Source organism: Triturus cristatus, chromosome 2_1 (assembly GCF_964204655.1).
Source record: "Triturus cristatus chromosome 2_1, aTriCri1.1, whole genome shotgun sequence".
In the NCBI taxonomy this organism is placed as follows: domain Eukaryota; kingdom Metazoa; phylum Chordata; class Amphibia; order Caudata; family Salamandridae; genus Triturus; species Triturus cristatus.
Window position 1 is genome coordinate 1126536786 of NC_140581.1, and position 26498 is coordinate 1126563283.

Consider the following 26498-nt stretch of genomic DNA (forward strand, 5'->3'; position numbering starts at 1 on the left):
TGCACCCTGCAACATCGCTCGGTATAGAAGCATTTGCAAAGCAGTAGGTGACGCATTTGTTATGGTTAGAGCTATTGCCGTTAAAAATGTTTTTTACTTTTGCTTTTTCATACCAATGGCAGTAGACCTATGCAGATATAATTTTTTCAACTGCAAATAAAAAATAAAAGTAAAAAACATTGTCATTTTCAACACCAACAGCTCTAACTTTAACAAATACGAGAACTATTGCATTGCAAATGCTTGTTCATACCGCATGTAATTTGGCTCCAGCTTTCAATATTTCAGTATATGGTATCGTAGACAAATGTGGGTTTATCAAGGTGAGTGCAGGTTTCACTGATTAGGCCAGAGATAGTGCAAAAGTATTGCAATGAAGGAAAATAAGCTCATAATTGTAGCTTTTAGCAACCATTGGGCGCCGAATCAGAATGGACTGTTCTTTTCTGATTGAGCATGAAAAAGTCTTTGGACATCCAGGTTTGAATGTCACAGAAACAGGTTTTCAGAGTAATATAAGTAATGTCTCTTTTCAATTCTCTGCATATCCCAAGGTGTTACATGAACACATGTACCCATGAGTAGCAGCGGGCACTGACAGCCACTTTCACACATTAAAAAAGTACCAATGTAATTCCCTCCATCATTTCTTCAAATAAAGCATACATTAAAAGTCCTCTTCTTTATTTACATCCTTGAAAACATGTTCACAGCAGCATTTAATATGTATTTTTTGCTCTTCCTCTCAACACGTTTCAAGCCCAAATTAGCCCTTTATCAGGGTGTCATCGGATCACAGCAAACGATGTACAGTCTTTCTGAATACTTAAGTTTCGGGTGGGGAGACATTGCTCTGTCTGCAGTGCATGCACAAAACTCAATCACAATTCGAATAAGTACCACCACTCGGGCAGAACAAAGCTTGGAAACATGGAGCGGTGGTTGATGTTCCTTGTTTGTCAGCTACAAAGCATGTTGCAACTCACAGAGTTAGTGCATGTGATTTAAACAGTGCAACTTCTGGAAAAACAGCAGCATATATTTGCTGAGAGTTTGCACACAGGCACAGAACACATTTCTGATATGACCTCTGATGACACAGCCGGCACAATGGAGCCCCTCTGCAGAAGGGAGGCTCAGCACTGCAGTGTCACTCTGGGCTGATGTGGAATGACTGGGGAGCCTTTGAAAATTGTATTCACTTCTTGTGCCACTGCGGACTGCTCGCGAAGGAGTGACGATCACATCTCTGGTTCCAGGCCCGTGAGGGGGGTCAAAACTACATCTCCCTGCAGCCTTTGCAGCACGCACGCCGCCAGCCTCGAGGAGAGCACCAGGAGGCGCTCAAATAGCAGCCAGGGCTCCCGCAGCGCGGGGCGTGTGCGGGCGTGCCCGGGCCCCTCTGCGCCCGTCCGAGACTGGTCGAGGCTGGGCTGGGCCATATCTCTTGGCTTACTAAATTCGAAGTCAACTATACTGGTAAGGAGTTAATCACTTTTTAATCTGTTGGATTGGAGTCCTTCATGAGAAATGGGGAAACGAAAATTAGCTACAAGTAAGGGGAAGTCTGCTGTTAAAACAGCACCCATCACAAATTATCTGAAAAGTGCCATGGGTATCATAAACAGTGAAATTGTACAAGTAGAAGAGCAATTGGCAGCTACTAAGACGGCCCTGGATGTTGCTCAAAGGGAGGCTAAGTTAACTACAGAGGTTTGTGTCCGTGAAAATAGCTTTGGCTCCGGGACTGAAGAACAAGAACCAGAATTGATGAACTGAAGCGGCAAGAGTATTAGACCAAAGGACAATATTCCTAAGTTAGATCCTCAAGTTAAACTGGGCCCTTGTGTATTAACTACTCCTCTGGAAATTTCCACGACATCGGATATACCTGATCTATCTTCACCACCTGCCAAAAGGTGTAATCAGCATATAGCACCTGCGAAGACTAGCCTTCAGAAAACCCCCCTGAAAAAGCAAAAAGTATAAAACAGGATGGAATAGGGATGGGACATAAGGATTCAGTGCTTAACATGTCAGGTATCGACAACCTTTTAAAAAAATTACATGGGAAAATTGACACTATTGAAAGACGTGTTATGACTGAAATAAAATCAGTGCAAAAAGACATTACTCAACTAATGGAATTGATCGCAGACTTACGGCCACAGAACGTCCCTAAAATATGCCAGAACAACATGCCTAGTGGAAATCCTGTTAAAAAATCACAACCTGACCAAAGTCAAGTAATTGAAATAGAGATGGCTGATAATGACAATGCCAAATTATCTGTAAAACAAACAGAGGGAACGTCTGGTATATCTGGCATACCTAGATTATGCTCTGTAGTTAAAGGGACAAATGGTAGTTTACAAAATTGTTCCAATAATAAATCAGCAACCGATGGCTACCAACAGCCCAAGAAGCACCAGGGTGTTTTTCTTATTTTGCCCCCTCAGGCTACTCCCTATGTTATTGTTCTAAAGAATGTCCCCGAATTGCAGGATAATAACATACAATCCTGGGGATCGCTGAGAAATCGTGTGGTGCACTGGTTTTCCACCAATACTCGTTGAAGCACTGGGCTTTTATCCCAGGAAATAATAATGCTTAGAAGAGTGAGCTGGGTGGGTAACATGGATAAGTCTTGTGAAAAGGACTGCATCGTTGTAAATTTTCGTCACTCTGAAATCGTGGGTTGTCTTTTGGAAGAAGTACTAGCAAAACAAAGTTGGCCTAGTGATTGTCCACACGCTGCTATTATTACAGTACCCCTTGTGTATTTTTATAGACCTAAAATCGAGCAACGCCACCCATTTAGTAGAGTTCGAAGCAACGCTGTTAATGAAATGATACCATCTATGCCAAACAGGTTTGACCCCCTAATCAGCTGTAGTGAGGTTGATTGACTGAATGAAAAAGTAGAACAAATGGTCGACAGTAATTTTATGAGTAGGTTTTTGAGTACCCCAACAGAAACAGCCTGTGTAGAAGTACCACTATCGAATGAAGATAATCATCTAACCCTACCTTTAGCACCGAGGTAGTGTCAGCTGAAGCTACGCAATCGGGTGTTTGTACTGACCCCATATCTTCCAGTGGCGTTGTCAGCATTGATCCAGTTAGTAGCCCACTGACTGGATCGCTGCAAATTATGACGTGGAACGTCGAAGGGGTCAAAAATAAATTGTATGACACATTATGGCTTAATACTATACAGAATTGTACTCTGATTTTAATGCAGGAAACATGTTGTGATAGAACCCTTCTTTGTTAATGGTTTTAAAACCATTTTATACCAAAGTGACCCCGTCTAAGGCTGGGAGAGCGAGTGGAGGTTTAGCAGTGTTAATATCAATGAGCTCCCCATTGACCTTAAAGAAAATCTTTATCAACTCACAGTACTTCCAGTTCCTACTCTTTAGTGTTAAGGGAAAGCAAAATATTGTAGTGATTAATTTTTATAATACCATCTTCAATAATATGAGATCTGAGATTATCATAACACTGGAGGAAGAGCTGGATAACTTTTTGAAGAGCTTGGGGGGTGAGTATATATTAAAATGGGGGGGCGATTTTAATAGCGAATTATGTAAACTTTCGACAAGGGACCAATGTGGACATAAAGATGATATGGTGATCATATTGTTCATTTCCCACATAACTCCTATGGTGAAACTATTAATCATGTTATGTATAAATATAACCTAGAAGTCACGAGGCTGGGTGCCCATGATGAAGTTCACTGTGAATATACATATGAGGGTACTAGGTCTTCCTCATGTATTGATCATTTCCTAATATCAAGGAACAGCATGCCTTTTGTCAATGAATATTTTATATTGTATAGTTTACTTAGTGATCATCACCCTCTTTTGCTAATGTTGAATTCCAGTCTATATCATACTCTAAAGGCATGTGTCTCTGCAGCTGATATCAGAACACAAGGTGAAAATGGGATTTCTATCAAGTGGACAGGTGTCAAACCTACAACTTTCACGGAAAGCATAGTTGCAAAAAACAATCATCATATAAAAGTCTGCTTGGACGAATTCTCCAGTAACTTTGACACCGTTACGGCTTTCCAAAACATTTCCGTAAAAATTAATAAAGATCTGAAACTCAAAAACAAGAAAAATAAAAACAATAGGGATTATTGTCCACATTGGTTTAACCGACAATGCTCTAAACTGAATAAAGATTTGAAGGAAGCTTTAAAAGTTAAACCTAGGAATGGGGAAAAAATTAGTACCCTTTGGAAATGTTATAAACAAGCACTAAACGTAAGAAAAACAGAAATTAGGGCGATTGCATGGGATAACTTGGTCCAAGCCGCTGAGACAAAGAATTCCACTCAATTTTGGAAAACTATAGATCAACCTTTGTTTAATGATATTCATCAGCTAGGATTGATACAGTAGGAGCACCAGAAGACTGGCTAATTCATTTTGAAAGTATTTTTAATCCCACTAAACAAACCACCAATATGGATGGAAATTGTAATATCATTTTATTAAAAATCAGCAAGATAGAATCTATTAGTGTTGACGAGATTAAAATTGCCCTACATAACAGTGCAAGTGGGTAGGCTGCTGGTCCGGTCGGGGTCCCGATAGATATTTTTAAGCATAATGTTGATTTTTGGCCCCGTATTTTAGTTAATCTTTTTAATGCAATTATTGATGGGGTGTTGCCTGCAACTTGGGCTAAATGTACGATTGTCCCTATATTTAAAAAAGGCAACAGAGCTAGCCCAAAATGCTACCGTCCGATTTCCCTTCTTGAGTCCACATTCAAACTTATGGGCAGAATTCTGCCAGCCAGATTAGAAGGCTGGGTTAAAGATAAAAACATCTTAACTGAGGTACAGTATGGTTTCAGAAGGGGCATCGGAACGGTTGAGCAGTGCGTTAATCTCGAATTGCTTATAGGGAAATATACCCTTGCCAAAGAGGGTTTACTCCATCTCTGTTTTCTTGATCTCCCTAGTGCGTTCGATCTAGTAAATCATACTAAGTTATGGCAAACGCTGGAAGGGATGGGTGCCCCAGTTGATATTATAAGTCTTTTATAACATATATGTTCATTTAACTTCAGAGATACAATATGAGCAGAATGGGGAATGCACTATGCACTTTAGAGTAACTCGAGGGATTAGGCATAGCTGCGGCCTTGCTCCCCTTTTATTTTCACTGCATATCAATGGTATTGATTTTTTATTGCAGAGCTTGAAAACTGATGCTCCAATTGTTGGCAAGCATGTAACCCTAGTTTTATTATATGCTGACGATGCAGTCCTGATTTCCAGGACTGCTAATGGCTTTCAACTTCTGATAGACAATTTTACAAATTTTATGATTGATAAAGATCAATAAATTTGACTAAGATCTTAAGTCATGACATGTAGGAAAAGTAAAACAAAGAGCAGAACACACTTCGTTGATGGATTACCTATCGAAAGGACACCAACATTTTCTTATCTGGGGTTACTGTTTAACTGTAAAGGTACATTGAGCACACATATCAATTCTTGCAAATTGAAATTTTTAAGTACAAGTGAGGCTATTTTTAGATTCTCCCAAAAAATAGGCAATAAGCCAGTGCGAGAAATCTTAAAATTATATGGGAGAAAGTGTGTAACAGGGGTATGCTATGGTGGAGCATTATGGGGTATGGCAGACAGTTTCCCATTACAAACACTGGAAAATAAATTTCTAAGAAGGGTGTTATCAGTTCTTAATTCCACGGCTACCTATACTGTCCACAGGGAGACTGATGTACCATATCTAAGTGACCTGATTAGCATGTCTGCCCTTATATTATGGTACCCAAATTTGGACAAAGGATGAAACGACTTTCACTAAGGAAATTATACGAGATTGCCTCACACTTGACTATTCAAGGAAAATACCATGGTTACAATATATTCGTAGTCTTTTAATTGAGTGCAATGTGATTATTGATTTTAAGGACCCCGTGAGTATTCACACCTATAGTAAGGGGGAGTTAAAATGGAGACTTTTTAAATCTAGCGAAAAAATGAGAGAAGTCGTACGAAATCATGTGTTAGATCATACTGTGAAGGGCCGTTTTCACGGGGTAGCCAGCCTTATCTTATCTTTATTAGAAATGATCAACATCGATTTTATCTAACAAGATTAAGGATGAGTACACTCCACTACCAGATAGCATTACCTAAGATGGGTAGGTGGAGTGCAAATTTACCATATTGCCCATGTGACTGTAAATCCCACCAAAGTATTTTGCACTTTTTATTATTTTGTAACTTCTATAGGGATATTAGGAAATCAATTGTACGCCCACTTTTTATTGTTAATAGATTGTATTCATATAATTCCTTTTAATCAAATTCATTTTTGGGAAAATGTGTTGATATGTAATGCGGTTATTGTTTTTACTCAATTGGCCATTAAGCGAAGGAAGGAACTTTCATATCTGGAATCTTTGAATTATGAAATAGAATAGACTGTATATTTTTAATATTATTTTAAAAAAATCAATCACTATTTAGGAAAAATCACTGTATGCACTTTGACTTTTAATGCTCTGTGATGATATGCAAAATTGACTGGTATGGGGTATTTATATTAATGTGGAAAATGTGTCCTAAGTAAACCTATTAGGATTAAAATGTTCAAAGGAGAATGTATACTGGGAAATTAATTAGATCATTGTTGTTTTTGTGACAAATTGATTTTTTTAAAGAATGCTTTCATGGATATATCATTATATACTGAATAAAGCTTGTTTTGATTTGATTTGACTGCCCACCAGCCATTGTGCCAGTAAGAGCAAAGTAATAAAGCACTAATATTGATGATTTGTTACTGTCTGGGGCCAGGTACATTTGTGTCTCTCCAGGAGGGCACCATGTATGTAACTTCATGTGCAGATATTGTCACACTGCATTGATGTCTGAATTTAGCAATAAAAACTAAAAATAAAACCTGTTGTCATTGACAATGCATGTCTGTAGATGAATACGCCACCATTGAGTCAGTTGTTTGCAACATTAATGGTATAATTTTTTTTTTAATCTGGCAAAAGCCAACACAAAGAAAAGACTTGGGAGAGTTGCCTAAAGTGGCCAATCCTACACGTCCGAATCAGGGGCGCGGAACACCACAAACACCCTTTCCCCCCTGAAGCTACGCCCTTGACCCGAATACCACAAATCATGCCAAGCAACAGATGTGCACTCATGGTTACTGGACAGCTGCCAGGAGCCACTCATTCACGTACCTTATTCACAAAGAACAGCTGTATTTTACAACGATCTTGGCATATGTCTGGGGTGTTTTAATAAGGGTGAGTGAGGGGAACCAATCCAAGTCGTTAGAGGCGGCTCCTCCACAATGGCGGAGGAGCGTCGCCTCACTGGCTCAGACCAGCAGCTGAAAAATAAAACAATATTATATAATTGTTTTATTTTTCACCTGTTGGCTGAGCCAGTGTGTGTAGGGAGGGGTGGGGCCAGGATGCCATTGGAGGAGGACTGGTTAGTGTACTTCTAAGTGCGCATGTGTGTTTGGCTGACCGTCTTAGGCCAGCAAAACACACATGCACACTTACGTTTCTCCAACCCAGCTGTATTGAACAGTCGCGTTGGAGAAACAGCACAGACACCCAGTCATGAGCGGAGCATCAAACCAGCCCTCTCAGGCTAATCCCTGCACTGCTGTCATAGCATGAGAGCAGCGTGGGGTTTGCACAGGGAGTCTGTGATGCTGTCCCTCTGTCTGCTGGGACGAGGAAGAAGAACACCGAGGTGCGACACAGGAGGCAGCTGGACGCTTCAGGTAAGTCTTCCTTTTTTTATTATTATTAAACTCCTCCCGACACTTTTTTCTCCTGGTCATGGTGTTCTCGCTATTCCGCAATCCGGGCAGCGCGTGGCCAGGCAGAGCTTGACTGGATCGGGTCTCGCTTGGCTCGTTGCTCTCGTGTCCCAGAGGTTGCAGGCTACCAATGCTTAACTTTTTCAAATTTGGCAATCCAGCCCAAAATGTTCTTTGTGGAAAGTATCTTCTTTTCCTTCCAGGTCTATTTTAACCAATCAACATTGCTCAGGTACATCTGAGGCATTTTGTGACATCTGGCTACAAACAGCTGCCTGAACCTTAGTGTGTTGCAAACTTGCTTTATGTTGCCTGTGCTGTTTCAGTTTATCATTATCAACAAGAGAGTGGGGTATTTGTGAGGCTAGTCCACTTCCCCTGCTAAATCAATGTATCAACAAGAACTGGCATTCAAAGGAATGATCAGTTTGTGTCCAAAGAAAACCATTTGGTTTTTTAAAAGAACCCTCACCCACCAACCTAGTTGGTGGCATGCTTCATCATTGGGTTCCCACCCAAGGTGCCGAGTGCACCTTGGGTGTGCTACGACGCCTGACCTACAGCGGAGCGTTTTTTTTTTGGGTGGTACAGTGAGTGTGGTGATTTGTGATTTAAAACGGCCTATAGGGTCCCCCTCAAAAAGGAGTAAATTTAATAATGGGGCCCTATGGCAGGGTTAAAAGTAAGTTAAAGCGGATACCTTGCGAGTTTGGGTTTTACTCAGCGCCTTGGGAGGGAACTCAATGATGATGCATGCCACCAACTAGGTGCTTGCACTGCACCCATGTAACACCTGCACAACTCCAAGTATACATATTATATTAAACAGCAATTGCCCTAGGTGTAGGGAAAATAAGGGCAACCCTATGCCAATGGTTGCCAGCACCTGCAAAATACACTTCCCACAAGCAACCACTATACATGCTGAAATGACTGGGAAAGCTGGCCTGAAGACTTGTCTGTTAGGAATTATCCTGCACCAAAGAGGTGAAAACTTTCTGGATATGGAGCTATTACCAGAGAATCATAATATAAAGATTTCAAGGAAATGGAAAAAGGGTTCTTAACTTGAGGACTACTTAGCAGCAGCGGTCCAAAACATGCGATATTTGATAAAGTAATATATATGAATAGCATTGTGGAAATTAAATCTGGGACACATGTCTGCTTAAGTGTATCAAACAATTTGATAGCAGACCACTGTTACCAGGACTCCAAAGAGATTTAACTATATGATAATGGTTGATCAATAAATTTAGGGTAGGCACTGTCAGTTTGTCGGTGACCTACAAGGGATTGAATATCATGGTGCAGTCAACTAAGGTTATGTAGGCAAATGAAACAAGACCACAATGTGATTGGCCAGTTTACATGATGCAAGATGTAGGCGGGTTGAGAGGGTGGATGGGGAGGTCGACTTGGGTAATTGACTATTGGGCCACTCACCCCTTTCCTGTGGGTGGCGGTAGAGGATGCACTACTAAACATTTCTGAGAGACGGTAAATTGCTTTTTTAAATAGGCGCCTTGTTGCTGAACAAGTAAATCAATTTGAACATTTTAGATGCACTTTCTTCACTAGAATTAGCGTTCAGGATGAGGAAAAGCTAAAGAGAACATTACAACCAAGCATTGGCAAAGCCAATAGGTCTCAGCCCTATAATGTGAGTGCTGAGCTGTTGGCTTTGCTAATGTTTGTAAAGTATTGTATTTCTGGGATACAGTGGTACTGCACATGATGATGAACTTACAGCCCAGTAGGTGTATAATGTGGGGTAGGGAGAGGAAAGAACAACATATCTCAGTAGTTGGTTTTGTATGACGAGGACAGACACTGTTTGTGAAAGAGCAAAGCTTGTATGCTTGAATGAAATGGAAGGGCACGAAGGATGGAGTGCAATCGCAGCATGTGAATGTTGTTGAAATGTAATTGAATGTGGTGGTGGCTAATGGGCAAAAAGAACATGAAAGGAGGTTGTGAAGGTTTGAAGTGGAACAGGAAGATGGGGGAGGGGGTGTCTTCCAGACGGCCAACAGTTGTGGTTGTTTTCAAGCAACACAGGTGGAAAAAAGCACAAGCATGGTTTGAGATGAAAAGCACGTGTGAGAAAAAGTGATGTGACACCACTGCACCTGCTGCATCAACGGAGGCTATGCCCTTGGAAATGAGGAGCAAACTCTTGGGATGGAAGAGAATATGTAGACAGGTGAAATTCGCCTGGGCATGGTGCCACTGCACTTACTGCACAAAAGAAAGCTATAGGCCAGGAAGTGTAGAGGTGTGTTAGGGGAAGGGTGCAGTAAAGATTGGCGACAGCTGCTTGTGGTGTTGTTATAGGACATGCACGAAAGAGGACTATTTGTTGCTAAAAATGGAGCCACGTACAAAATGTGTAGAAGTGAGCAGTGGGGTAGACAGTGTGCAATGGCCCCAGTGCGAGGAAGGAAATAGGCTCCTTGGGTGCTTTTAACATTCAAAATGAAGTATTAACTCGTGGTCAATTGGTCCCTGAAGCCACTGTGTCCTGGTGCCACTGCACATGAATGGTTAGTACTCCTGTGGAAGTACAGATGCAAAGAGGAGGGACTGGAGAGACGCCATAGAGGATCAGTAATGGAGGTTACTGTTTCAGAACGATATGTCCTCGTAGTTTTCAGGTGAGAATAACAGCAGCTACTACATAGTTTAAGCCTGGGCAAAGCACTATGCTACGCTCGCGTAGTTTGCGAAGTTTGCGCTACTTTGCACTACGCGAATTGCACGTAACACAGTGCAAACACGCGTAGCGTTGCGTAGTGCAGCTGTCATTTTTTGCTTGCTCGCGGTCCTCAACGTCAAGTTGGCGACCGCGAGCAAGCAAAATGACATCCCGGCGAGACTTTTTCCTCGTTCGCGATCAGCAACATCAAGTTGGCGATCGCGAGCGTGGGAAATAAACCTCCCGGCGAGATTCTCAACGCGGGGAGGTCAGGTTTCTCATTGCGAGTGATCGCGTATGCTCGCGACCGCTCGCGATGAGAAACTACCAGTCCGCGTTGAGAAAGCTGCCGCTCGAGTAAAAATCTTCTCGAGCGGCAGAAAACTACAGCTCGCACTGTGCAAGATCCCGTTTTTAATGATTGCACAGTGCCGGATACTTGTCCGCACTGTGCAATCATTGAAAACGGCATCTTGCACAGTGCGAACAGGGTACTACGCAGTTCGCGAAGTGCTACGCGTAGCTCGCGTAGTGCGAAGTGCGCTTTGCGTAGCTACGCATAGCGCTACTTCGCGAACTACACCCAGGGTTAACATAGTTAATAAAAACAAGCATTGGCATAGGCAATAGGGCTCGTCTTTCGGACCTTGTAAGTAAAAACAAAAAAAAAAAACGGATGTGTAAGACTTTACGTTTACATTTACTGCATCCTAAATACAAAGTAAATGTAAACGTGAAGTCTTATACTTACTTACAAGGTCCCAAAAGCAAGACCTATAGGCTATGCCAATGCTTGTTTTTCTTGCAATGTCACACATTTTAGCAATAAAACCCAAGTGTGGAAATATTAATGCCTTAATAACAGTTGTTTTTTATCTTGAAATGTTTGCATAAATATGACCAACACAGATAGGCTAATGCAATCTGTAGAGTAAATTATGTTTATTCGTGTTTAATCTAGGTCTATATTTCAAACTGGGTAACGCTGGTTGCACTCTTGCTTTGTGACACATGAACACTTTATCTCTAGGGGAAGCTCAGTTCTAATTATCGAATGCAATGTTTCTTTGCTTTCTTTCCTATGTAAAGAAAGTGTTTTCTTTTCTTTGTGATAAGAACGGAATGTTTCAATGAGCAGCACATTCACCAAGACACCGGTAGAGTACAAGCTAGTTCCTGTTGTTGCAGACAGTGTAAGTTTGAAGGACACTGAGAGAAGCCTGTATTGTGAGGAGTCCTTAGAACATAATGAGCATGTAATTGTATCATCTTGCTCTGGCCTGATTGGATGTCTCTTGAGAACTGAGTGTAGAGATGTAAAATGCTAGAATTGTGTGTTTTAAGTTAGTGTAGAGACGAATATAGTTCAGAGTGAGTGAGTTTCGAAGCGGTGCACAGCACAGTAGGAGATTCTCATTGGGGCGAACTCATGACAGTTCGTCCTCGGATTCATAAAACTTTGACTTCATTTGAACTCTATTTTATTTGATGCACTCGTATTTTGATTATTAATCCATAGTAATCTGATTTTTGCTGTTCTGTAAACCATTAACTTTTAATAAACCTTCATGGTTTGAAGCGTAAATATGCTCTGTCTTTTTTGTGGAGCCTAATGTGCTTCACAAAATATTGAATGTGGAGGGACAACGTTAGGAACTGGAGGTGAAATGAAATAGATTAAAAGAGGAAGATAAACTATTAAAGGAAACCAACTTCTGCCCCCAGAAAGTACTTCATGGAGCACAGGTTGCATTTAATAGGACCACATACGAGTAAATATATAATGTTAGGCAATAAGCAGGCACCTATGTTACAATACTGGAACCTGCAGTGCTAGATTCTAAAGTTCACGGGCACGTAATACACACAGCAGCCACTGGGGGGGGGGGGGGGCAGCCATACTACACACAATAGCCAACAGTACTCTTTAGCTGGATGGATTGCTAACTCGTGCGTAGATTATGCCTTCCAGTGTTTAAAATCTATGCCATGCTTGGCCACGTCTCAATGTAAGATGCTGCTGGAATGTAAGATTTGTGCAGAAAACGTTGTGTGAAATGTGCCAATGAACAAAAGTAATAAAGTTCAGAATGAATGTGTAAACCTGATTCACAGGGAAATGCCAGAATAGGTTATGTGGTTTTGGGAAAGTTTCAGGCAGCGGGTCATTTCTTAGTAACGCGCATGCTGTGTACGGAAACCCCTCTAGGCACTAATGAGAGTCCACTGTGTGGATTGGTGTGCAAGGGGCTGGAAGGAGAGAAAGTACAGTGACCAATGCCCACCTGATGAGGCGCAGCTTCCCACTGTGCCACTAGGGCGCATCAATATCCCTCAAGAGATAGGCTATCAGGAGTTTAAACCCTGTGCCCTTTCAATCTACGGCCTCTCCGCTGATGTGCCCATGAGAGCGGTGGTTTTGTAAGAGTTTCCAAGAAGCTGTTGGGGAAGCAGAACCCACAAAACGGATGCTTTCATTCTGAAATTAGAACCTAGTAGGGGCATGCCCACCAGTACCAAAAACTGAAACAGTCTTTAAACAAGCGCGTGCGCCTCGCAATGAAATTAAAAAAAAAAAGTTTGACCAGGAGAGGAGGAGGCAGCGGGGGGGGGGGGGGGGGGAGAGAGAGGAGGGGGACTGCACCAGTTTCCCTTGCAGGAATGAGCAGGAACCATCTGTTAATTACAAACAGATGGTTTCAAAGCTCGCTCCCGCAAGGGAATCGCCAAATGTGCACGCGTTGCTATTGAAAGCAATGCAACGCGTGCACGTTTTTTGGCCAAAAACTAAATCGATTCCTAAAGGTCTCCTCATATGCAGCGCATTAGTGCTGCGTAGGCGAGACCTAAAGAGCAGCATCATGGCCAGTGTGTCATTGGCTGCCGTGCAAGTTAGGAAATGGGAAGCTTTGCTTCAGAGAGAGAAGTGAACTAAAGCATCCATCTGTGTTGGTTTTATTTTTGGGGTACGGTGGCACTGCACCTGCGGCACATCATAAAGTTACGGTCCGGTAAGTGTAGTTGTGTAGGGCAGGAAAAGGAAAGTGAGTCTTGGTGGCATGTTTGGGGGGAGGTAAGAACATACCTCGCTTGGGTGAGTTTGTAAGTAAAGGACAAGGCTTAAACAAGCATAGTTTGTATTTTAGAACAGGCTGGAAGGGCATGAAGGATGGAGGGTCATTGGTACAGAGAAGAATTCCAGAAAGGAAGGCAGCCTCTGAGTGATAAGACAATGTAAGTAGAGAGAGTGGTGGTAAAAGGATATGAAGGGGTTCTGTGGAGCTTTAAAGTAGAACACGGAGCGGGAGAGATGCATAGGGGGCTTAGAGAACAACAAGTGCGCTGCTGGTTGTTCGCAAGTAGCAGAAAAACCACAACTTGTGCGGATGATGATGAAAAGCAGAACGGAGACTACCATCCCTGGGCCACTGCACCTGCTCCACTAACAGAAGCTATGAGCCTAAAAAGGCGGGGGTAAAGGCTAGGAGTGGTAGAGGGCTATGTAGAAATAAAGCAATAATCTGGGTTGAATAGATTTGTGTAGGTAGGGCACTGTGCTCTACACCTGCTGCACAAATGGAAGCTTTGGTCTAGTAAGTGCAGTGTCAGACACAAAGGGGCAGTGTTAGGGGTGGCTGGGCAGGGAAGAATGTTGACAGGTAGTGGAGATGTCACTAAAACACTGGCAACATACTTTGTAGTTTACAACAGAGCCAAGTACACAATGTGTGGAAGTGCACAGTGGGGTCAACATTGTACGATGCCTCTATGCCAGAAAATAAATAGGCTCCTGTTTAAAGTATAAAATGAAGCAATAGTCTGTGAGCAATATGTTCCTGATTCCCCAGTGTCTTGGTGCCACTGCATCTGCTGAATGAATAGAAAGTACTCCCCGGGAACTGCAGGTGTAAATTCTATGGACAGGAGATTGAGGGGTGTGTGTGTGGGCTCTTAGAGGAGCAATGATGGGGAGTACTTCTTGTTACAGAAATACACATATGTGTAATTTGTAGGATAAAACCCAAGCAGGCACAACATAATTTAACAATCAGGGGTGGCGTAGCTGCTGCAACATCCTATGATTCTGGGCAAGTGACTTATCTCTTCGTGTCAAAAAAACATCGATTGTCATCCGCTAGTTACATGATGTACTGTTTAAGGGTTATGGTACAGCCTCGTAGATGGAGCGTAGGAGGGGCACCAGTGGGTTCCACACAGAAACGTAAGTCAGCCGAAAGCAAAGTAAACACTGAGCACTCTGGAAGACACAGCTTGACAATTGACTTCTGTCTTTGAATGCACAGTAAATGTGACGAGATAAGAACAAGATTAACAGGTCTGTTTACAGAAAGGAAGCTCTCGGAAGGATACTGTTAAATACGGTTTTGGAATGAGAGAGACAATGTGAACCTGGAGAGTTTAGCCAGCAAATGGAAAGCAAGAAAATATAAACCACATAGCCAATGGCAAGCAACGGACAAAATGCATTCCCAGGTCAACTTTCTGGAACGCCCCAAGATGTGCTTCGCATACCACACAGCTGCACTGTATGGTAAACTGCGACCTAAAAACGCTCACTAAGCAATATATTTAAACAGACTGTTTTATTTACAAAGCGGATTGGAAAAGTCTAGTCATTCATATGCTCAGACATATAATAATTCATTTTTGTAAAAGTATATAAATATATACATGAAACTTGATAAACTGTGATAATTACAATAAACATGTCCTACTTTTTTCCTATGCAAATAGTCGTTTGCAAAGCTTTAAATACTGCTTTCAAGTATCCCCTATAAAATGGTCTAATTTATGAAAATACTGAAATAAAAAGAGCTCTGCTATACACAAGCGCCACATTTAAAAAACAAACTTACAAAGTGCCCATGGTAACAAAGTCCAAAATGGTAAAATACTGTCATTTTCTTCCCCGGTTCTCCGCCCTTCAAGAAATAAAAAGCATATACAAAAACTATCCGGCGGATGACTGCATTTGGCATATAACAAATAAATTCCACTGTGGTTATACATTCTATAACTAGAACGGAATAAGCACGCTGCAAAGGCAACATAGTTTGTCTATTTCTTTTAAATAATATTTACTGGTATAAAAAGACCCCCAGCATCTGGGGTCAATGATAGTGGTATAGCTTAAGTCTGACATCTGACAGGCCTGAAAGAAAGCAACAAAGTCATCGTATGTAACGGGTATGGCAAGGATGGAAGGTAAAAAGAGTCATACATATATATACAAAAGTCGAGTGTCCTCTTCCCCTTCAATGGCCGTCGAAATATTGATCTTTTTGTAGATCAGGCAAATAAGTGGCTTTTGTAATCATTTGCTCTTCTGCTTCTCTTCTACTTGGAGACACTTAAGAACATAAAGGATGACTTGATAGCAGAATATATACTGCTCCTGAGGACAGAAAACAAAAAAAAACATTGAAAGTACAAGAAATGTTTACAGGGCACTTTTATCCAGACCCGATCATATTTTCTCACTAATAAGGTGACAGATGACAGTTGTGACATATATAGGGCACAATATTATCCATTGTTCAAGCAGTAGTAATTAAAAATGTTAGCCTAGGCTTACTTCATGCCAGTGATTGTAGGCTGTGAGGACCAGTATTTTTGGGACCGGGACTTATTTTTCCACATATGTCAGGGCAAGAGGGTGAAAGACATTAAAGAGGTAAATAAAGAGGGAAAGGGAAGGGAACGAGAGGAAATCAATGGGAAAGAGAGGAAATCAGTGACAAAGAGAGAAATCAGGGATCTAGAAGTATCAGTAAGAGAGAGATAAACAGGCAGGAAATGTACGGTGGAGGAAGAAAGAGGACTATGGTGGAATAAAAATGAGGTACTCTTGATATTCGGCACCTAGCCATTCAGCAACACCAGTAGTGGGCTCCTAAGAAAAACTTTGGATCCTTGCAACAGTCTACACATCTTGGTTTATGCTATGAAAATACAGAGAGAAGACCCTTGCTTAAAGAAAAGTGCTTAAATAGTATAGAAGAAATGTATTTGTTTCCCAAGAAACAATGTTTTCTGAAAAAAACAGATATAAGGCATTTCTTCCTATGCTACGTAGACTTCACTTAAAGGGTATGTTCAAAATTGAAACATTATATAATTTTAAGGCTGCCAGGTTTTTTTTCCACCCATTTCCCTGCATATTCAAAGGAATGAAAACTAAGAGCCTGATTTAGACTTTGGGGGATTGGAATTTACTCTGTCAGGGTGAGCACCCACCTGCCAAATTTAGAGATGTATGCCAGGCCAGCGGACATCTCTAGCATTTACAGGACCCACCATCTCGGTGCTTCCTGTAAATGCTTTAAAAGTTTGACGGCCATTTCCATCAACATGACTGAGCCATATGACAAAATTTCACAAAAAGAAATTATTTTCAAAAACTAAACCTCAAGCGGGATTTTGTTTCAATGACCACCCCAACATGGGAGATTTCTTCCATGGCGTAGGGGGGGTCACTTAAAAGTTTCTCTTGTCCCTGGTGGTGATGGACAGTGAGAACTGCCAATATGTTCGCCCAATAGGGCGGGAGGATACATGGCTAAACCTCTGATGGTCCAAATTTCACTGCTCCAGCGATGGTGTATGTAGGCAGCGGAGAGGGAGAAGTCTCCACCATCTATATGCTCAAGATAGAGTTGGGCTGAACTTCGCTATGGCGGAGAGGGTACTTTGCTGCCCCGCCAAAGTCAAAATCAGGCCCTAAATATGGCCAGTGGAATTATGAGATTCTGCAGGTGTGACATTTTCTTCCCAATTATGGATTTATCACACTTCAAATCATCCAGCATCTGCTGAATAAATTGCAGCTGTCAACATAGATGTATTTCAAGCTCAAACAGATGAAAAGCTACTAAAAGAAAATGGCATTTGTGGTGCCATGGAATGGCAGAACCTTGTCAATGGTTACCTGTTCTCCTTTTATTTCCTTGTTGTTAAACTTGTACTAAGGAGGTGAAAAGTATGCCTAGAACGTTTAAAAATTCTATCAATGACAAAAGAGTGAAATAATGCTGCCACAGAATGTGCCCATTATGCTGCATAACAACTTTTCTCGCCCCACACTTTAGCCAAGCTTCTTGCATATTTGGACCTCCACTATTACAGAATTCCAGTGATCCAGCTACATGCAGTATCACGTCCCATCCATACTTTGTCACTGCTTTTACTCTTCTGTATATTCCAGAAAACCTTTTGGATCTTTTTATTGACCGTTTAATTGTAAATGCACATCACCTACAATCTGTGTCCGGCAAGGCCATACATTTATAAAAGTTGAGGACTCAATATGAACAACCTATCTCACACCAGTTTAACCTTGTCCCCAACATCCAGATGCACTTTTCATCAAGAGTCACCCCCTTTCTAGCCCATTCTACGTTCAGAAGGTAGTTCCACTCAATATCTCCCCCTCCACCACAACTGTGAAGAGTAACTCATATACCGTAGAACACACTGAGGTACCTAAGGCAGGTAAATCCCTGAACTCATCGAAAGATAAGGCAGAAATAGCACCAGGTTGTGTTAAACACCACCCCTTCTCTGCTCCAGTGTCTTGTATAAATTCTCCAATCCCAGCAATTCTCATATCCTAAAATGCCAATCTCCTACCTCTGGCACAGTTTGTGCCCCGGTGGGTGGTGACTGCCAGTTTAGTGGCACAAAGTGCTTACATCATCTGTTTACCCCTGGTTGAAAGCAGAAGATGTGGTTGCAAATTTAAGAGTCCAGCAGCGTGTATGCAGGGAATCTTGGGATACTGATCTCTAACATTAGATCTATGACATCTAGCACTTCTACCCAGTATATTTGAAGTTTGGTGTCAGTCCTACAATATACATATAAGTGTGCCTTTGGTTCACGTATTCCCCCCAACAACTGTTATTCCCATTTGTGCCCTGCCTGTGCAGTTTGACCGGTGTCTGATACCATTACTTAAGACCTTTTTGAAGTCAGTTTCTGCACATTCACTTACCTCTGTCTGAATCATTCCATGCCTCTGAAGCCTCATGCTGCGGACGACATCTGAGATATCAAACTGCAAAACAAAGAAACCACATACATATACTTCTTTATAACATACATTGCAAAATACCTTTACCATTAAACAATCACCATACAACAATCACATCGAATACACAACTGTTGTTTGACTCAGGTATGCAACAAACTAAGTTCACTAAATACATTTGTAATTACATGCAGTTAACTTGTGAAATGCAGATTTTTATTTTTTTTAAATCCTCTTAACTGCAAACACTTTTCTGTGGCACGCATTCCACCAGTATATAGGTATGCGGTGCAATTGAATTGTACTTTTTTAACACCGACAAAGACAAATTAAGCTGACGTCATTAAAGCTATGATGCAGACTTTTCAATTTTGCTTTAGACAAATGTACAAGTTTATTTTCTTGAGTAATATGATGATGAATATTAGGGGCTTACATAAAAAACTGATTGAAACATGATAAAATAGAGACTGTTTAACAATAACTGAAACCAAAGTATTGAAAGAAGGTTTCTCCTTTTGCAGGTAGAGGCACGATCATTTGGTATTCCCCCCCCCCCCCCCCCACCCAAGAAGATGACGGGATTGGATTACTCTGTATAGATATGTAAAATCAGGAGTTGTGTCACTTACTAGTTGTGCCACAGATTGATCGTGGAAACCTGTGCTTTGCCAAAATGCCACTCGCCTACTAATGTGGCAACCAGTTTAAGACGTCACTTTGCCACCCCAACCACCAAACGCACACTCCATGATAATGGTACATTTAGACTTGCAGACTGTGGATATAAATGTCCAGCTACTGCAAGGGTGGTCACAGTGTGGTGCGCCCACCTTGCTGCTGGATTCATTTTTAGTGGCTTGAGAGACTCCTCGCAAGAATGACAGAAGTATTTCCTGGAGGTGAACCACATCTAGGTTCTCAGATACATAGATAAAGGGGTCTGGGAAGGCGCAAGGCTGGGTATATTTGTGTATGAAGGAGTAGAAGGCTTTAATCCTCCATGGGTGTGAGGGATGGGGCTGGGAACAGTACAGAAAACAGTTCAGGAACCTATACTCTTTAATATGGCTCTAACAACATGACTATCCGCCACCAGGAGCTATTTCTGCAGTGCTCTAAAGAGAACACAGAGAAAGGAAAAACTGATCAAAGGACAACCCCTTACTGAACAAACCTACAAGAGCTGCCATGTGTCAAGGCAGGGCACATTACACCCTTTAGATCCCATGTCTTCTACACAGACACAATGACATAGTCAGTGTTCCCTCTACCTTCTCTGGACAGCATGGAGCTGAACAAAGCAACAAATGTAAAACGAATCGAGAGAAAACGTACTCATGGAAAAGAATGCAAAATCAGCAAGATAATAAAATGAGTATATTTCTTCAAAGCTAATGAAGTACGCTTATGCACTCTTCATACTCTCTTGCACTTCCCTGTAAGCACATGGACCAACTATTGCAAAATCCTTTCCAAATAGTTTTGCAGAAGATACCCATTCAAATAGTTAAATGCCACCAGCAGGCTGCCTCAAATTGCTTAATTTATTGACTCACCAATTATCTTCAGTAAAACCAAAGAATAATTATCAAGTTAGCATTGTTCTGCTCCGGGGTAACATATAATGCTACATATTGTATTAAATGCCTTACAATGGCTGACCTTTTCCATGAAAGCATATTCATCCTTGTGAAGATAGACAGTCGCAGGTGAAGTGAAATCTTGCCACTTCCTTCAGTATGCTTGATTGGCAGAGATGGGAGAACCTGGACCTCATACCCTTGGGAGCCAGAGAAGGCAAGTGCACTATTTCAGAAGCTGACGCTTAAAAAGAGATGTAGGTTAATTTTGACCTTGTATGTAGCAAAAAGTGAAGAAAAGCCTCCACCGTCACTGGCAGATAAAGAAAAGGGGAAGGTTACTAGCTTGCGAGGTAAACTTGTAGTGTAGCGAACTCCTCATGTGAGTCCTCCTTTATGATTGACCCTTCAATTGTTTTGTCAATCGGCTGAGGCCACACGGAGCACAGCGTTTCCTCCTACCAAGCTGGTATGAGAGACATAAGCTGTTTGAGGTCTACAAGAATGGTGTGTCCACCTTGGTGCTGTGACGAAGTGTCTGGCCCTGAAGAATTTGCCAAATTTCGTGGCAAAGAAACATGTTGGCATTTGGTTTTGGTCTGCAAGGTTAGCAACCAGCCTATTTTTTAATTTGACAGATCACACTCCTTGAATAATAAAGTAATTGGGAAAAAGGTGTGTCTGTCAATTTTAATCACTTTTTGTCACAATGTGGAATGCGACTATTTATCACTCCACTACACTAACACGGTTTAGTCTTTTGTTTGGACACTTTTTCTTTGGGACAAAAATGACCGCCTATGATGAGAATAGGGGGCCTATCTGGTGAGTACCTACCAGTTACCCCGTTGGTGGTGCGCCCGTGAGGGGTCATTTTGTCACTCTCACTTTTTTCACATCATTTTTGGTGTATTGAATGGATTGAGAATTTTGTAAGCTAGTTTTCAGTCACCATTCACTTTCTTGGGGACTGTCTGTTGGAAAAAGTTTTTTTTTAAAAGAAGGCAATAAGTGTTGCACACTACCATATATGAGGAGTTTTTCGCAGAATACAAAATAGAAGCGACATATACACTTCATTTATAAATAATTAGCCTTAGAGACCGGGTTTTGTGTGTTTATAATTATGGATTATTGCCTAAACAATGTCCTAGGCAAGGACATGGGATATAAGGGTTATGCAAAGGCAGACACCAAACTCTCAGAAGAGCTTACAGATTGACGGGACCCCCTCCAGACCTTGCTACGCACGCAAGATAATACTCTGTCTAAAAAATAGAAGGGTGCTTGGGTAGCCACTCTGGTGAACATACAATTCAGATACTGAAATGGGCTGGAGGATAAAAGTGGTGGTTAGGAAGGCCCTAGTGAGATGCTCTGTCAAGCACAAAGTTTAAGTTGGCATGCTAATCAGAGATGCACTTTGAAGCAGAAGTGGATTGCTTGACTGAAAAGCTGCATAGACTCTTGTAAACTGTCACTCACAAATGGAATCATAACTTTCTTGAAGCAATGTGGACAGTTGAGATGATATAGTCATTTATTAAATATCAGGTGAAATTCTAAAGAGTAATACGAGAGAAAATTGGCATATTCATTTTCCGTCTTCATGCAGCTACACTAATGTTGATACCTGTCCAGGTCTTAGTTTTATTTTTATTTCTCTCTTCTGTGCATTATACAACTTAAATTAATTTTAAAAAGAAAAAAGCCAGAAAACATTTTACATGAAGTCGGAGAATTCAAATTAACTGTTCCTTATCTTTTCAAAAATGGGATATGATGTGTCCAGGCATATATACAATTACAAATGTAGTCTAAGACATATGCAATACCTGACCAAACCACTAAATGCCTGGAAAATGTGTACCACCTAAAACTGTTAAAGATTCACACACAAAAACGGACACCATCTTAAAAGTATTTTCGGAAACAAAGAAAGGAATACCACCAGTAATCCTCTAATGGAACCAAATTTGAGACTCCAACAGGGAAGAAAAAATTAAAAACATGCAACTTGAGCACCAAAAGCTTCAATAACTCCTTAGAATGGTGGAACGGCCCTAGTTGTCATCATTAGCTTTTCTCTAAGATGTTGGGGTGTTGTCTGACAGGAAAAACAACATTGTTTCTCCTGTTGTGGACAGTTAGTTTGCAGTTCCAGAAGCCAGATGTCAAATCTGTTTTCCTATTCTGACCACAATGCACTCACCGACTGTCATCAGGGTGAGCCACTAATCTGATACCAAAACATTTCACAACAGAGTGAAATAATTGTGTTATCTCATTCAAGTCTACTCCTCCAGGCACTGGGAAAGTTGAGGGGGTAACTGAACTCATCCCAGTAGTATTTCGCTGTCTGGAACAACTGTCTTCCGAGTGTCCATTAGAGCAAAAGCACTCACAAAGTGATATGGAGACTATGTAATTCGAGCACAGTGGTACAGTTTGGCCACAACGATAATTAAATGGGTATTAATTTATGGAATAAGTCTTGAAGAGGAACTGCTAAGGCACAGAGAGATAGTACCTTCCGTGGTAAGTAAGCAAGCCAACCACTTAATTTTTTATTCTATGACCATTAAAATCAGATTTGCAGCCAGCATAGAAGCTACCCATGGAGATATGAAAGATACTAAGAGCACATGACTGACACTGTCTAGTTTCGACGGCCTCAGCGTCCAAGCTTGGCAGCCTACATCTTCATCCCACTCACGTGACTAGGCTATGGAGATTGTATCTGCAACGTACAGAGACACAGGTCTGAAACTATACAAGTCCTACAGTGTAAGCCACCTTGTGATTTACTGCAGGTATTTTGTCATTCCAGGGATGCAATGGAATCAGCAGTTCATGGGATAGCTTTACAAATGGATCATTATTTGTGAAACAGCCTACCATTTTGTATGCGGGCTCCATGAATGCCCTACAAAATCACAATTTTCAATAGGGCGGTAATAGTGGAACCCAACCCTTTACTCACTTCCAGATCTTGGCTGATTAGTCCCAGCACCACATCTAGGCATATTAAAGTTCCTGAGCGTCCAATGCCAGCACTGCAATGAGCGATGATCGGTCCAGACGTATGTATGTACCGCATGTAGGATATGAAGGTCAGCAGCTTTTTTGGCTCTGTAGGTGTGTCATGGTCTGGCCAGGCGGTGAAATTCAGATGGGAAATATGTCGCAGTTCACCTGTCTGGAATATCAATGACAATGAGCATATGCAGAAATGAACTGAGCATAACTTCAAGATCAAAAAAAATATATTTATCATAATGAAAAAACAACTATAGAAATAAAACTGGGACATGGCTGATGATAATCAATGGCAACACAATGGCTAGGTTCATATTTGGGTCATATTTATCCACAAACCTCATCCATCAAAATGTTGACGTTTATCTAGACAAACTATTCCTTCTCAATATTGTATTTAACGGTTATTGCATTTTGAGGATCAAGTTAACAAAATGTGCTCTCTGTTCGTTCAGAGGTGAAAAAGACATTTCCCGTTGGACCTGATGACTGTTGCTAAACCGAAACAACAGTATTCACAAGGATCAGATATATGGATCTCACTGGACACTGACATACAGACTTTCCTGAAGCAGACATGCCAGTTAATCAACAAGTGGGCAAATTAAGGCAATGAATGCTGCATCCAGACTGGATTTTAAGGATATCTATGTAGGATACATTTATATACAATAAGGGGAGAGAGAGTAAACTGAATAAATGTATATAGAGGTTAATCTGGAAATCCAACATGAATGTGACCTACATTGGACATCACTGACAAACTACTGGAATGCATTTTTCCCTCTGCGACTCTAATGTGCAGGCAGAATGTTCTAATGAAAAAATGAGAAGTCCTTGGCCATGAACTCTCATGATGATTTACAAAAGTACACCAGACATCTCATTGTCAGACAAGTACATTGAATAATCACCCAGGCACACATCTCTCACCACAGCCTTGACCAATCGAGATTATTATTTAATTAGATTATGGAAGTAACACATTTACGTTCGTCTACCCCATATATTCAGAGTGACTGAAGCACATTAAAGTTATTTTAATTCTCCTATAGATATGGTGCTCTACTTTCTTATTAAAGGCCTGTTGACATTTTAAGAGAATGTATTTCTTGCTGGAAATGTTGGGTGGTATGTATCAAATATATGGCCACTTGCTCACGGACCATGGTAAATGTTCTAGCGGGAGATCTGTTAACAGGACGGTGCAGTGTGATTGGACTCACCTGAACATCCTCCAGCTCAAGATCTCTAATTACAAAGTTCTCCAGCTGATGACATTTCAGGAGCGTGAGCTGAAGGGTTTTATCTAGCACCATGATGGGTTTGGAAGGCATTTCAGGCCAATAGCGTTGGCACTTGACCTTCCCTCCTTCAACTTCCTGGGTCATCATGGCAATCACAGTACAGTTTTGCTCCCACGCCATTTGCCAGAAGTCTCCCACCGTACTTGGAAGCGGTCCTTGGCAGGCAATATAGGAAAATTCTTTAACGCCTACTGAAATATTGATGAAGCTAGCATTTATATATCCACCATCCACTCCAAGAGGAACTCGGGTAGAATCATCTGAAATACAAAACATATAAGAAAATATGTCAAAAGTAGAGTAAACAGTGAACTAAGGCCACTTGCATTATCAAACCAAATACTGCTTATACCAAATGCCACAAGTGTCGCTTGCACATATTGGAAGCTTCAGAATCCAGAAAAGTGTTAAGAATTTTTTTCTTATGGAGTTATTAATAAAGTACGATGCATGCAACAAGCAGCCTTTTAGACTGTGTACCTGAATCCAGTAATGTACAGACCTAAAACAGTTCAACATGAGGTCGGGCTCAATTGCAGCTAGCAAACAAACAAAAGAACAAACATACTAAAAACAAAAACAGATGGACAAAAAAAAGAAAAGGCACAAATAAATGCAAAAATGGAAAAGCACTAAAAATAGAAACAATTTGGAAAGCATGAATAAAAAGACAAAATAACAGAATCAAAGTTAAAGGACACTTTAGAAATCTGAAAACATTGAATAGTGTGCAATTTATACAAAAGCAAAATAACAAATACACAAATAGGCAAAAAGCCAATTGGCAAAAAGCACCCAAATAGTAAAGTTACAAAAATGGCTATAATAAAATGGAAATGTTAACAACAACAAAAATAAGTAGTCAAATTGTGAGAAATTAAAAAATAAGGCAGAAGTAGATGTAGGTAAGCAGGAAGTTCATACATATTCTTTTTACTTTATTAACATTTTAGACAGATCATATTACTGTAGGAACTGGCATTGATCCCTCAACTCCGAACAATCTGCAATCAGACCACTCAAGTCAATCTAGCAAGTCAGCAATATTTCATGCATGTAATGTTCGATAAACAATTGACTTGTCAGTTACATTCCACAACATTTTCATGCTCAGACTGAAAAAACAGTGACTGCAGCCTTCCATAAAGAAACATGCAGTGTGTGTTCTGAATTGCTGAGGCACGACTTTCCAATTTCTGGAATAGGAGGACAACCTAAAAAAAACTAAACCGGTCCCTTCATATAGCATTACGCGTTTTTTTTACTGACAAGAAAAAGGGAAACCAAAAAGAAAGATGATCACATTGAATACTTTATTTCTCTTGTACTTTACTTTTGAGTCCCAATGAATTTGGCACTCTGAGTGTCAGTGAGAAACGCCTCGAAATCGGTCACTAGGTTTTCAATTGCAGATTATGTATAGATAGAAATATTCGTTGGTCTTTCATCATAAGTGACTTTGTCCCTGGGGAGGTTTTCCCAGCAGCTCTCGTCACTCCAAATGCCACACAGACTCAGACCCTGCTCTGTAAACAGTGCTGAATGATTTCATGCCCACCTTTGTGGGATGTGGCTGTGAGGTCCTTGTTCCTAAGGTGGTACGTCTGCTCTCTTAAACGTTTGGGGTGAATGGGGCAGAGGTAATTTCCCTCAATCCTTAACTGCATTCCTCACATGGCCCAAACCATGACCAGGACTGGACAACCTGGGTCTCTTTGCAGCAAGTACCCGAACGGTCGTTCTATGGTCAGTCCAAAAGCCCTGGAACCCAAGAGAAGGCTACACTAGATTCAGAGTGCCACAGTGTGATCCTCGGGACTCTGGGAATTGTTTCTCCATTCAACTTTAATGGTTCTGCTTCTGATAAGCTCTAAACCATTAAGCAAACAAAGCATTCTAGAACCAGCAGTTCCCTAGAGCTCTCTCTGGCCCTCTTTCCATCTTAGTGTTGTGCACCTATGA

General features: G+C 41.1%; 1 protein-coding gene across 8 annotated transcripts in view; it reads right to left on the reverse strand.

Moving 5' to 3' along the window:
- Positions 1-15142: 15142 nt before the first annotated feature.
- Positions 15143-26498, reverse strand: part of PTPN13 (protein tyrosine phosphatase non-receptor type 13) — an 830096-nt gene continuing 818740 nt past the window's right edge. For all 8 annotated transcript variants that reach the window (XM_085636547.1, XM_085636545.1, XM_085636546.1 and 5 more), the window contains 4 exons: positions 24456-24796; positions 23174-23389; positions 18572-18634; positions 15143-15973 (listed from right to left, as the gene is read on the reverse strand). In XM_085636547.1, coding sequence (XP_085492673.1) covers positions 15893-15973; positions 18572-18634; positions 23174-23389; positions 24456-24796 — 701 coding nt within the window. In that variant the 3' untranslated portion in view covers positions 15143-15892. The remainder of the gene's footprint in view (positions 15974-18571; positions 18635-23173; positions 23390-24455; positions 24797-26498) is intronic.